Below are 14,710 nucleotides of genomic sequence, written 5' to 3'. Positions count from 1 at the left end.
CGAATTAACAGTTAAGGAACTGGTTCAGTTATTCATTATCGCAGAAAATATTCCTTGTTTATAATGTAATCTGCTTTTCATTATATTATTTTTATTATATTTTATAGATTATTTAAAGAAAAAGATTTTTAGTTACACTTCTAAAAGCTGTACTAAAGATGTTGAAGGAATAACAATATAACATATTACACAATGCAAAATGCTGTTTTTGTTTCATTTATTGAAACCGTGTGTTAATCGTCACTTGCTTACCAAAAAAAGAAATAGCAAATAGCAGATTCCAGTAATCACTTAACCATGTAGTATCATTTTGCATACATTACAACATTTCATGCTCTAATTGCTTTGCAACCGACCAAAACTTTGGTGAATTGCCTGTGAGTTCAAGGCTAGCCCTCTATTTTTTTTTTTTTTTTTGGCAATTTTTCAGATAGTGATAGCCAACAGTTATTGCAGATGGAGCCAAGCAGCAGTCCGAGAAAACTAAACACACCTAAGCAAACAATAAAGACATCTCGGCCCATTGATACTGCATCATCAGTAGTGAAAATGCCAGTTGCCCCCAAATTCACAGCTGTGTCAAATTTCAAGGTTTCACGCTCACTATCTTCCTCCTCATCACCACGATCATTTGAATGGCAACCTTCCCCCGTCTCTACCTCAGCATCTTCAAGCCCCCAGCAACGACAGGCTAATACAGGAGGCACACCACCACCAATAAGAAAAAAAACACTGAAAGTAAGGACCCATTATGTTTTAATGCAATCTTAATAATTGCATAGTGTTGTATGTGTGTATGCATGTGTCCATAAAATGCTCTCTCTTATTCATACGCCGCAAAAGTTGTATGGATTGGAGTAAAGCACGTAATACCGTGCTATACTAATACGAAATACGAAATACGAAATACGAAGAACTTTATTGCAATCTCTCATTCAAAATTGAAGTTTAACAAAAGGGGAGAACAACATTACAAAACAACTTCACAACCCCACCAAACACATAAATATTCTACAATAAAGGCATTACTATGTGTGAGGTGTTGCGTGCATCTTTGCATGCATTCGTGATGACGCACCACTATGGTCACAGATGGCCATATTTTCAAAAATAAATTAATCGGTGAAAAGATAGGTGGGCGGTATGGGTCAGTTATACAATTTTGTGTGTGTATTTCCGTGTGTCCAAATAAACACTTGTTGGTGTAATATACCACATGTGGCATTACACGAAATCTGTTTCAAAAATGGCTAAAAATGAGCAACATTACACCAACGGAGTGCTGAACAGAACAGATTAATGAAACCCACTCTTCTATTGTTGCTTTCTATATAAAGTATAAGAGACTCTTATGTGAAAACTATACTTTTTTACAGCATTCAGGTTAATATCCTTCTGAAATTGAACAGGCTTGAGGAAAACCAATCAGAAATGAAGCTGCTCTTGCAAAGGTTAATTGCCAGTGAATTCACAGAACCAATTGAGAGGCCAGTAAATATAGTGGCCGAGTTGGAGGAGATGGATGCCCGATTTTAAGATAAAAAATTATTTAAAAAAAAAAACAATGGTATGGGAAGATTCTTTAAGTATTTAAAAACATTTACTGTAATTGAATTACATTTGTTGCAACGAGGATTGTTTGTATTTTCAACTTTCTTCTTTTTCTTTCGGGTATTTTGCATATTATTTTGAATGTACACAACAATCATGTAAGGTCAGATGGAAGGGTGTTTCTAAAGCTCGGTTTTCATACAATCACTCACCTTATCAGCAACAGTCTCCAATAGTTGTCGACAAAGAACCTGGTTTGCCAATTGCTTTGCAGACGAATTGGGGTGCCTTCCCGATTGCGTCGAGGTAACTAGCATTGCACCCTGTCTTGTCTGCAACGCAATCGGCAAAGGACCTGGTTGAAGCTTGTCAACAACTTCTGCCGTCTGTCACCGATAGGGTGAGCGATTTTATGGAAATCAAGCTTCAGGTTGTGCGTTGAAAGTTTAGGAGACACAATTACATAATAAAGCCCATATCATACACAATGTTTTCTTTGTTTTTTAATTTTTTTTAAATTTTAAATAACATTTGCCAAATGTTAAAATTTGGAGCATCTATTTTCATGTAATTTTGTTTTTCCTTTTTAAAATTTTTTATTTCAATAATTATTTCATTTATTATTTTACTTTCTGCTGCAATTTCTATTTGACACTGTTTGATTTATATGCTCGTTTGATTGGATGCTGCTGTAGCGGGAGAAACAACAGGGTTTATAAACTGATGATTTATATACCTGCATTTCTTGCAAAGTTGTCTTGACTCCCATTGTCATATCTCTAAAATCAGAATTATGTTTCCAAAAACTAGTATTTTTAGTCATTCTGGAATATTTTTTTAATGTTTATTGATCATGGAATTGTGGTCCAGGTCCTAGCTCTTTTTTGCTATACTCTTGTACTTTTTTCATGAGGTATATACTTTTTTTATATTGTCTGATAGATAAAGTGTCTGACGTTGGTGGGAGGTGAGAACGCTGGTAATGCTGTAAGGAGGATGATGCGAAAAATCGGATCAAACCTGCTGTGGTCATCCTACAATATGGACGGCAGAAAGGGAAAGAAATCCTTCAAAAAACAAACATATTTCAAGTAGTTAAAAGTAAGTTTACATGTACTTATTGCTCTCTTAGAAATGCCTGTCAATTTGACTCAAGTATTCGTTTGCCTAACGATTAAAACTAACCACAATCTGAGGTTATATTTGACTAAAAAATCTGGTGAGATCATTTACTCGGAAAACACTAGTAGCCAGTAGTCGAATTGACTAGGCATGCTAAGAGTGTAGTTATAAATCATCTAATTATAAGAATTTAATAATACACCTTATAACGAAGATGGGAAAAGAAAAGAACAATATAATAATGAGGTACTAAATATGATTAATTATAAAAACAACAAAGTAGTTGGGAAAAAGAAACACTTTTTACACATTTTAAGATAAGACCTTAAATAAAATGAAAAATATTATCTTTACACTTATGCATGAATACCTCACCCAAGTCCACTAACCACTAACCAACATTCACTAAACTTTCTAACCACTCGGCACCCCCCTCCCCCCAACCGACCATACACAGAACAATAAAAAAGTATAGATGTCGATATCTTGAGAAAAAGCAATTTCAGGAATAACTAACCTTTATGTACCCCTCGGAATATCAGAGCATTCTATGGTGAGATTTATCAGCCTGTAAATAATCTTGCAATTTACAAATTGTTGTAAAAATGTGGATGAATCTTTCCTAAATATATTAGAACTTGTTCATTTCTTACAGAAATGCTGGCGATGAAGATATCAGAGATGATGGTGACGACGACGACTACATGGTCGATGACAACATGATGTGAATGTGTTGAATTCAGTTTTTCATAAGTGGCTTGGGCTATATTTAAGCTCATGTGCAGCATATATATTTGTTCAATTTTTACTGAAACCAGAGAATGTTGGCGATGAAGGCATCAGAATGTGTTTAATTAAATATTTGATAATTGGCTCAGGCTATGTTTAAGCTTTAGGTGCAGCATAGAAATATGTAGTTAAAGTAATGATGGGCAGCATTTTAATGACGTTCATGAATGTGCTGGATACCATGTCATAGTTTTGTATTTTTTTTCGAAGTTAGAAATGGAATAAAGAAAGAAAGATTATAAGTGATTTTCTACCGTGTCTTGAGTAAAGTGTATAACAAGGTAAAAGGGGAACTGCACTGCTCACATTGTTCTCTTGTATCTATATCCTGAAGAATCACAACTAACACGATGTAGTTGAAATGACCAAAATGCGATCAAGGAAAACCACGATTTTGCGCATGAGTGACCCCACCAGCAGCGTTTTAACATGCCCTTCAGGTTTTTAAAACGTTTTGTTCACGTTTTTTAAACGTCATGAAACACCAATCCAACTCAAAAGTTGTTTGTTTTTACAATGTCGCATGAAACATCACTTAAACATACAAAAAGCCCCTTGGGAACGTTTTGAAACCTTTTTTAAATAAAGAAAAGTCAATGTAACTAAAGTTAGTTTTACGTTATCATGACGTGTTTTGAACGTTACAATGAAACGTTATTAAAACGCTTTCAAAACTCCAAATAATTACGATTTTAAAACGTAATTATTGGAACGTTTTTCGAACAAAATGAAAACCATTTGTAAATGTTTTTAAAACGTTTTTGAAACGTCTTAAAAACGTGTTACAAGACCAAAGTAAATGCAACTAAAGTTATTTTTACGTTATAATAAATTTTTTACAACGTTACATCAAAAAGTTATTCAAACGCTTTCAAAACTCCACAAAATTACGTTTTCAAAACGTATTAAAATGTTTTCAGAACCAAAGTCATACGTTTTTATAATGATATATTAACGTAAAATTGTTTGCTGGGTAGATCTTTGACTAATACTTCATGTAGCTTTCTGGAAATTAAGAAGTGCAACATTTTATCTCTTAGAAATATTATTGCTGCTTTAAAAATCCTTCCTTTTTATTATTATCATTGTAATTATATTTATAGTATTATAGGCCGATTTATGTACAACCTTATGGTGTTAGGCCGAAGAAGTACTGAAATCTAGGCCTAGGCCTAGTGGTAGTAGGCGGATTTACCGCGAAGTGGGGTGGCCGCCGCGGCACATGCCTTAATTTACTACGTGGATAGCAAGATTTTTCGATCGCCATTCAAATTTTAAATAAAATCCAAATCCTCCTCCTTTTTGAAATTTAAGGAAATTGATACATTTTTGTTCCTTTGTTGGATCGATTGCAGCAACCCCAAACCGAACATAACGGACGTATTTCACAATATATAGCATTAATCATCTATCATAAACTGCTAACTCCCTATCCTATCGCGTTAGTTTGTGGCTCGCCAATGTTTTATATACGCTTTGGTAACGACATGGCCGGTGTAAGTCATGTGATTGCGATCCACCCAATCACAGGCGTATAGCAGAATCCCGTGAAACCGAGTTGGCCAAACTCTCTCTATCTACGGCTCTGGAAGAAGAGAAGTCATGGCGGTACTTTTTGACAAGGGCGTCGATCCGTGGTTGAAAGCGGGGGGGGGGGGGGGGGGGAGGACGAAATGAAAAATGAGCCTTGGTTGGGGACTAGGGGGCGAAGCCCCCGGAAGCTCCGGTGCATATACCCATTTAATTGATTTTATCAATGCAATTAACATTTATTTCCATACGAAATTTTCAAAATATCCAGTGGTGGATCCAGTAATTTGAAATAGAGCTGGGCCCAGAGAGGAACTTTTACAGATGGAGAGTGTAGACCACCTCAGCCCCAATGGTTGGGGCTTAGGTAAGAAAATGTATGATTATGGCACCTCTAGTTGGTCGAAAATGGCCCTCTCAGACTGAATTTGAATATAATTTTAATTTTGTGTCCACTTTTAATTTCGAAAAAAAAGAAGAATTAGTGATGGTGGGCCGGCTGGGCCCCTTGAATCTGCCACTGAAATACTCATCATAAAAAAGTTTTTAAAATTATCCTTTAGGTAATAAATATGCCCGCTTACGTATTTCGTGCAAACTAACCTTCATAAAAATAATGATTTATTATCTACTGATTAGCTTGTAACGTATTCAAAATTCGAACCATAAAAAACAATAAGATAAACTTAAAACAGTGATTAATTTAGTCTTTTTGCATGTACAGTACTTTTAAAATCAATCAGGTTTTTGCTTTTCTCCTTTTTTTGAATTTCACTTTTGTGTAAGTAATATTGCGACTACACTATTATGAGTGAAAATAATACCGTCTAAGAAATATTTACGATCAAACAGGACTAGAGAGGGAGCACACAAAACATTAGTTATCATTTTGATTTCACAAACATAAAGGTGATTTACTTAATTTTTCATTTTCAGTGGCGGCTCCAGGAAAGCAAATTAGAGGGGGGACAGGGAGAGACTTGCACAACTTGGGAAAGTAGATCACCTAAGCCCCAACCATGGTGGGGCTGAGGTGAAAGAAAATTTAAGATTATGACACCTCTAGATTGCCGGAAATGGCACTCTCAGACCTAGATTCTAATTATAATTTTTCCTTTGTTTTTTCCATTTTTTAAAATAATTTTGAAAAATTTAGGGTCGGCTCGGCCCCACTTGAATCCACCACTGATTATTATGACGTCATTGCGAGACTGCGTCAACGTAACACTGGAGTTTTTAAACTTTTGGTGGGCCTATCACTTAATCGAAATACCATCCGTGTCAAAGGCTGTATAATTATTGTTTCTTAATGGCTATATAAAATTCAATTGACTAACTATAATTTTTTGAGATTAGGAAAAACAGTAATCCTATGTATGTAGATAATATTAAACATTAGCATAATGTACAGGTCATAATAATATACAAAAGGAATAAATCGTTTATAGTAGAAATTGTGCACTTTTGAGTTGAATATTGGCCTAATAAGTATACACGCTTCCAATTTTAACAACGTTCAGTACATTGTTTTCACAATAAATTTAGCCTCTGATAACCGTTGCACCCATAAAAAATCGATCTAGTGGTTTCTGAGATGGTTACGAAATGTATAAACAATTGTGGGTAGGCCTAATAATAAATATTGACAAAAGCAAGGATTTTTGGATGAAGTAATTTTAATTGACCTGGTATCCAATTTTGTTGGGTTTTAATTATGACCATTTTTTTTTGTGAGACAAAATTACGCTATATTATGCAGATGTGTATAAGAGACAGTTTGAAAAGTGGGGGAGGGGGACGCTAATATGTAGGCCTGCACAGCTAATAATTGTGATGTGTTAGTACTAGCCTAGGACTGTATACCGGCTGAGATATGTGTACACGCCGAGAGCGGTGCATGTCGAGCCAGCGCTGTGCTGGTGGTGCTAGTTACGTACAGTATATACAGTTTCATGACTTTAGAACATGTTGTTAATCTACTGTTAATATGTTGCATTCATATCTCAAAGTGTCGTTAGATTTAGAACTAATTAAAGTTGGCTATGACTCTTGGAATTTCTTCGCTCGCTATTCGATCGCATAGCGAGATGCGGCCAGTCAGTTGTACTATCTGGTTGCCATACTACCATGAATATTCATGAGAATTATTCTAGCATTAGGATTATTGATAATTCAGTGTAAAAGGAAAGCTAGATTAATTAACCATTTTCTCTAGGACTAATTACTGATTATTTGTTATTTTAATGATAATGGAATGCAATGTTTAATCATAATGTTTGCTATGTTGATTACACAATGCTATTCACATAAAGGTGAATATTTGTTCTATCTATGTTTCAGTGAATCGCTTTGTCAGTGAATATTTCTGTCAATGAATCGCTCAAATAAGTGAATCGTTCAAAACAAATTAATTAAGAACCAGGGATATAGTACCATCATAGTCAAAATAAAGCATCAACAAAATTTGTTTAATTCCTCTCGATTTCTTTAAAAAATCAAACAGTTGTGTCATGGCACAACATCATATTCGCGCCCATTTATACAGTTAATTAAAAAAATGTTCAGGTACATACCTGACAGAGGATTAAAAGGTTCTGTAGTCGAGGTGCAGGATAAAGTCAAAAAGAAAAAAAAAACAGACTTGATGATGTGGTAAAGTAATTTGGAGGGGTGTCAGTGACCCTTCACTGGAATGTTTTTATTTTATGATGCTCGGAAATGCGCCTTCCTGCCTCTGGCCAATGTGATTGGGTAGGCCTAATAATAAATATTGACAAAAGCAAGGATTTTTGGATGAAGTAATTTTAATTGACCTGGTATCCAATTTTGTTGGGTTTTAATTATGACCATTTTTTTTTGTGAGACAAAATTACGCTATATTATGCTAAATTTGCCAAAACTATGCCAGCACATATGCTAGATGCTAAACGGGTCTAAATTATGCCAAAAAGCGTAATTATGCACGTCTGGTCATTATGGTTTAGGTAGACGGTATAATTATACATGACGTGTGACCATACAAGCCACGCCCCTCGGCTGAACCCGTTGTAGTTAGCAACTATCGCCGTGCAAAATGTGTTTAAACCTTTTATATTAAATTGAGGGCGTGATTTAAGCCGATATCCAGCTAGACGACATTTGATTGGCTGAATCTCCGACAGCCCATTTGGAGAGTAACGATACACAACGATGCGTTCTTCAGAATATTGAATGCATTAGAGCAACTGGTCTAGTATTCTTATGTGGATTTATCCTTCTGGTAGCCTAAATTTACACTAATGTAACATTACCTACTGTAAAAAATCATTTGAAATAGCTTTTCATAATGTCCTATATTAAAATTGATTACATTTTCTATAACCTTACTACAACTTGTTTAGATTTACATTCAGTCCATTTTTAATGCTATACTTAATGTGATTTTACATTATGCTTATCTTGAATTGCTACACTCTGCTTTATTATTTTTTCTTTGTTTTTGACTGATTTAAGGTTAAATTGCTTCAAATTCTTCCCTTCAATTGGCTTCAAGTGGGAGGTCGATTCTGGTGATGTTGGTATTAACCAATCATTTGGCATGTTTGTCTTTCGTTTCCACGGTTGCGTATAATTCTTTGTACCGCTCTAAGTCTGGAACACAGCTAGGAGGGTTCAACTTGTCTGGAGTGACTTCTTCACGATGTATTTTCTTCCCAATCTCAGTATTTTTTTTTCGTTTCCCCGACTTATTTTTACTGTGATATACAACACAGCAGCAGCAGGCACACATGACAACAAGCAAAACTGCAATACCACATTTTATCATCACAATATAAAGAAGCATGTCGTCTGTCTGCATCGTGTTTGTGTCTTCTGATGAAACGTTGACTTTGAATTTACCTACGTTTCCGACAACGTCTGTAGCAATCAGTTCTAAGGACGGTTGACAACAGCTGCCACGGTAGTCAGCCCTGGCTATAGAGCCCGGTATACCTGGAGTAAACTCATATAATGTAAGACCAGATGAATCCGATTCCTTAGCAGTAATGATGTTAAAAACACCCGTTCCAACATCTACTATTTCAACTGCCACCGTAAAATTAGCTTCATTGCAACTGTTTTCCAATGCAAGGCATTTTCCAGATCGTTGGACCACTGTGAAAGATGGTGGAACTTCATCTATTTCCTTTTAAACAAAAATAAAGTTCAAAAAGAAAACATAAATAATTATTACTTTCATATATATTTTTTTATGTATGTACTTTTTTATATTTTTATTTATTTCATATATTTTGATATATGTATTTATATATGTTACTTGTACACTGTCTCTTATACACATCTTCAGTGAATATTTCTGTCACATGTCCTAATGAGCAAGTGCGAAGTGTAACCAATTAACCAATAAACTGTCAGTGACATTAGACAACAATTTTCGCGGTGAAATGGCCTATATCAAAGAGCCAACAGAAATAACAAACATGTCGATAATATAATCAACAGAGTAAAAAAATATCTTGATAGTGACAATGGGTAGTCTAATCCTACCATGTGTACACAAATGTACTATAAATGTAAATATATTATTATATAAATATGCATAATATAACATAGAAAAACTTATTTCGTGTCGGAGTATTCGTTAATGAATCCAAGATCTTTAATTATTTTATACCAAATTTATGAGTGTTTAATATTAAGATCCATTGTAGTTCAGTACGTCTACCAGTTAGAGATTTAAAGCCTGTAGCTATCGTTACAAATTTAATGTCATCAATGGAATGGTTAGGCAAATTAAAATGTTGTGCAACAGGAAACCAACTGCATTATCCCTAATGGATTTCTTATGTTTGTCACACAGAAGTCTGAATCTACTCCCTTGCTTATTGTCTCCGTGTGGTTTTAGATTTGGCTTTGTATTCTAAAAGGCCGAGTCGAGGATGCTTTCTAAATGCTGCGTTTGAAAGACATATGGTAGTTACTTTGGTTTATTCTTGCATATTATTATATTCTATGTCAGTAAAAGCATTTTTATATACAATATATTGTTTGATGCTAGTTGGGTGGAGCGCTGTTAAAGTCTAGATACTTGCAATTGACCTAAACTCATCGCCAATAAGATTTAATTCACCGAACAATCATTATGCTACTTCTGATCTTACCACTCTCGATCGGCCACAAGTCAACTCGGTGACAAGTTATTTATAATTAAAATGGAATATTACTCAGTTTTTGCATCATTTTTCTTTAATATGATTGAAATGAAGTACAAAGTATATTTTAGTAAAATTCTGATTATCGTTGTGAGATCGTTGTACGGTATTCATTTCTTCACACTGTACTCTTATTCAACAGAGAAAACCCGCCACTTACAGAATGGAATAAAATCTGACAATAATGTAACATTAACAATTTAAGCAATCTTAATAATTAAGAAAAACATATATATTAATGTTTAATTTTTTCACGTTAATACACTGACATAAAACATGAGTACATACTGTAAACCTAATCATAAAAAAATGAAATAGAAAAACCACATTATGATTTTTTAAATGTTAAAAATTTATTTTGAATCCGACTAAAATCAAATGAATGCACGATGGCGTGCATTTGGATACTATTTTCTTTAGAACCACGCCCAAAAATTAGGCCTACGTTAAAATTAGGTGGGGCATATAGCATCTAGTATCAATTATCCACAATAGGAACAATTGGTATTGAGTGACAGACATTTCGCTTCAGTACTTCATATTTGATCGAACATTGGGAGCTATGTTTGAAACCCGTCAGTGACAAGGATGCATCCAATGACGTGAATCACCGGTGACATGTCGGTGACACTTCATTTTTTAATATTTACTTTATTAATACTAATTAGTCATAATAACGATAATAAAGGTGATAACAACAATATTTATAGTAATATTTATTTTAAATATACTTATATTAATAATAATATTATGTATTAATAACGATATTTAAATATATATTTTGATAATACTAATTAGTGATAATAACGATATTGAAGGTGATAACAGCAATAACAACAGCAACAATAAATTAAAGATAATGTTTATTTTTATAATAATAGTAATACTAATTAGTAATAATAATAATAATAATAATAATAATAATAATGATACTTATAATACTAGGCCTACTTAGTAATAATAGGGTAATAATATCGATAATAAAGGTGACAACAACAACACCAACAACAACAATAATAATAATAATAATAATAATGAGAAAAATACCAATAAAACATCAATAACAATATTTTTAAAATTACTATTAAAATAATAATACTAAGACTAATATATAATGATAATAATAATAATAATAATAATATAATTTAAAAAATCGATTATCTAGAATTATTTATTATTTATATGGTAACAATAATAATATCAGCAAAAATTTAAACAATACATAATGTTAATGCTAAGACTAATAATTAATATTAAAACTAACGGTAATAAAAACAACAATAATAATAACAACAATGACCAGGATAATAACAGCAATAATAATAACATATAATTAAAGTGATAATTAAAGAATTAGTATTTTATACTTGATGAATTACTCCTAAGTGTAGTACCAGTAAATGACTTGTGGCCGAGTTGATTTGTGGCCGAGTTGACTTGTGGCCGAGTTGACTGTAGCCGAAATTTTTGTGGCCGAGTTGACTTGTGGCCGAGTTGACTGTGGCCGAGTTGACTTGTGACCGAGTTGGATCGTATCTTACATTCGACCTAGACAAATCTCTTATCACCCCCCTTCCGGTAGACCTATTGTTTTAGGAAAAGGTACTACTGCTGAATTCGTTTTCAGGATGAACAGTCTCACTAATCCTCTTCGTTGTAATACTCCTAGTTATATCCATGACACCACTGATTTCCTTCGTAAACTCAATCATTTTCCCGGCCTTCCCCGATAATTCTATTCTTGTTACCATGGATGTTACCGCCCTCTACACCAATATTCCCCATGACGAAGGACTTATTGCCGTTAGACAATTTCTTGAAAAATTTAATCCCCAGCCATGCCACCCTGACACTTGCACGATTTTCGTTCCCGCACTGGTGCGCACTTCGGCGTGCCAATGATTAAAGTACTTCGTCAACGAGCGTGAGGAGTACGCGAAGGGTGCGCGCCATGTCGTAGAGAGAATTTTAAAATGTTCAAAAATTCGGCACGTATCAATGTTCGTGCCATATGCGTGAACACTGCGCAAACTCAGCGCGAACATCGCCGACGGTGCGTGTCAATTAAGAATGCTCTTCCTCTTTCTGCCTTTTCTCCAGTAGTGGGGCGGATATGTGATATTTTTTTGGTGAAGACGTGCACTTCTGGAAAGAAGCATGAAACTCTGTCCAAGGGGATTCTTGATTATCCGATTCCACAAATTGCGGGAACCACGATGTCACTCCAACCGTTCCCACCGAAAATTGTAAAATTCAAAATGGCCGCCAAAAAACAAAATTTTTGCAGTTTAAGTGCTCTAAGTGTTCACATTACCATGATCTTTGGGTCAATACCTATGTTCTTTGGTTCAAGGAATCCAGTAAAACATTATTAAAATAAAATAACGTACATCTTTATCGTGAAAATGCAAAATTTTATAAAATATTCAAAATGGCCACCAAAAAAAAAAAAACCCACAATTTTGGCAGTTTGAAGGCTCTAAGTGTCATACAAAGATCTTATAAACACAAGATAGCGTTCTCCGCGATCTACGCGTGCAAATTCTGTAATAAGGCATGAATGGCGCCCTCTTGCTAAATTGGAAACTTTTGACCTTTGACCGCTATGACCATACCGTACTGTGAACAGCAGAACAGGAACCATCTCAGATCCATGGCAACAGATAGGACGCCCTCTTCCAAAACTGATTACTTTTTCTCTTTGGTATAATAGCGCATGAATGACGCCCTCTTGCTAAATTGGAAACTTTTGAACCTTGACCGACGCTTCTATTTGTTACGCGTAAATCTTGGTGTTAAAACCTATGTTGTTTAGGAGATCACTCGGCAAAGCTACGCGCACGCAGCACTATGCAAATGAACCAAGATCAAAGTTGCCGCAGCGCGTAAAGAACGTTTGCGCTATGCCTTTGAAGTCCCATGTGTTCCCCGCCATCAAATTTTCAGCAGGCATAGTTGACCAAAAAATTGAACATGACGAAATGGAGAGCACCTTCTTTTCTCAATGCGCACTACCCAGAAAGTTCAGTACAGCTAGTTAACCGTATGTTTGAAACTCGAGCGTTGCGGTGTATTGGTGTAATGTACACGATTTTAATTTTCATTCTTTGGTACTTTATTTTTGAATAAGATGTTCCACTTGGCCTCGTTTTGGCTACGAATTGTTAATAATGTGTTATTACCATTATTCATTATCATTAATGAAATATTAGTCAGTCAGAGGGCTTATTTATGGTAATAATATGTATAATTAAGCCTGAAGGTGGCGCTTTACTACGACGGCCACCTTGGATAGTACACATACATAATTCTGAATTGCTTCGCCATCTTGTCAGCACTCTAGTTGTTTAATAGCTCTATGGTCTAACGTGATGTGCGTTCCTGTGTATAATATTGTGTAATATAGTTAGCGGCCTCCAGTATAATTTAATTTCATTTAATCTTTTTAGCAGTTGAATTTCATGAAACTATTTATAGATTTTTTTTTTATGATTTCACTACTTTATATCCAATTTCATATTATTGTATAAAATAATACTGTAATAATTTACTATTTTTAAGCAGTTCTTTAATCCTTTCCAATAGACCGAGAGAGCCCCTCGATGGCAAGCATTCTTTAATTAGGCAATCCTTGAGTAGCTCCTATTATTTTTGCAAAAAAATGATATGTGACGACCAGCAAAAATTAATTAAATACGTATATCAAAATGTAATTTAAATCCGTCTAGGGTATATAGATTGTTGCTCTTTAAATTTGAATATGAGCGAGCCCTATACAAATCTTATGTTATTAATTTGATTATTATTATTTATAGATATTAAAATAGTATAGGTCAGTTGGCCGCAACATATAAACTGTGCTTTGCTGTAAATGTTATAAATTGTAAGTGTTAAATGATATACAGGATCTGTGATATATTCAACTTGTGTAATTATGTAACGTACATTTTATTGTATTAAAAGTCTCGCCTCTATTTTAATATTGTATTATGGCTGTACAGTATGTTACTTTTATAAACACACTGCGAGAGCATGTCCGCTGTTTTAAAAGCGTCGTTTCCAAAATAAAGTTATAATAATTATATAATAGTATGCAATAGAAACAGCAAATCATTTTTAAGATTATTAAGCATCACCTTTATTTTCATTGTAATTCGTATTTATACAGGCTGTACAAAGATTTGAAATTAAGAACCATTTTCTAATATTGTTTAGCGAACAACCAACCATTGGTCGGGAAAAAAATTAATTTTTTTTCTTATTTAGCTTAAATATTTTTCCGAACGCATCTAGGCGAATGAGAAAATAAAAATAAAATTTTAATGATGAACGTAAACAGTGTAATAATGCAACTGATAAATAATTTAAATTTATATAACTATTAAAAACAATTAAAACCAAAGAAAAGATTACCATTAAATAAAATAGGTCGGGTCTTCATTGATTAAAATGTGACGAATTAACGATAATTGAAAACAATTCTAGTTTTAATTTCAATCATTTACGCGAGCACGGAATTTACGCGA

The 14,710-nt window shown here is 34.1% G+C and overlaps 1 protein-coding gene across 2 annotated transcripts in view; it reads right to left on the bottom strand.

The window, feature by feature from the left end:
- Window positions 1-7,778: 7,778 nt before the first annotated feature.
- Window positions 7,779-14,710, bottom strand: part of LOC117107103 (von Willebrand factor A domain-containing protein 7-like) — a 48,180-nt gene continuing 41,248 nt past the window's right edge. For both annotated transcript variants that reach the window (XM_033248661.1, XM_033248662.1), the window contains exon 9: window positions 7,779-9,157. In XM_033248661.1, the coding sequence (XP_033104552.1) occupies window positions 8,561-9,157 (597 nt within the window). In that variant the 3' untranslated portion in view covers window positions 7,779-8,560. The remainder of the gene's footprint in view (window positions 9,158-14,710) is intronic.

The sequence above is a fragment of the Anneissia japonica genome, unplaced genomic scaffold, assembly GCF_011630105.1.
Source record: "Anneissia japonica isolate Jap-2015-1 unplaced genomic scaffold, ASM1163010v1 scaffold1726_len428862_cov177, whole genome shotgun sequence".
NCBI lineage: Eukaryota > Metazoa > Echinodermata > Crinoidea > Comatulida > Comatulidae > Anneissia > Anneissia japonica.
Note: the sequence above shows the minus strand (reverse complement) of the source record. Positions and strands in the feature narration are given on the sequence as shown.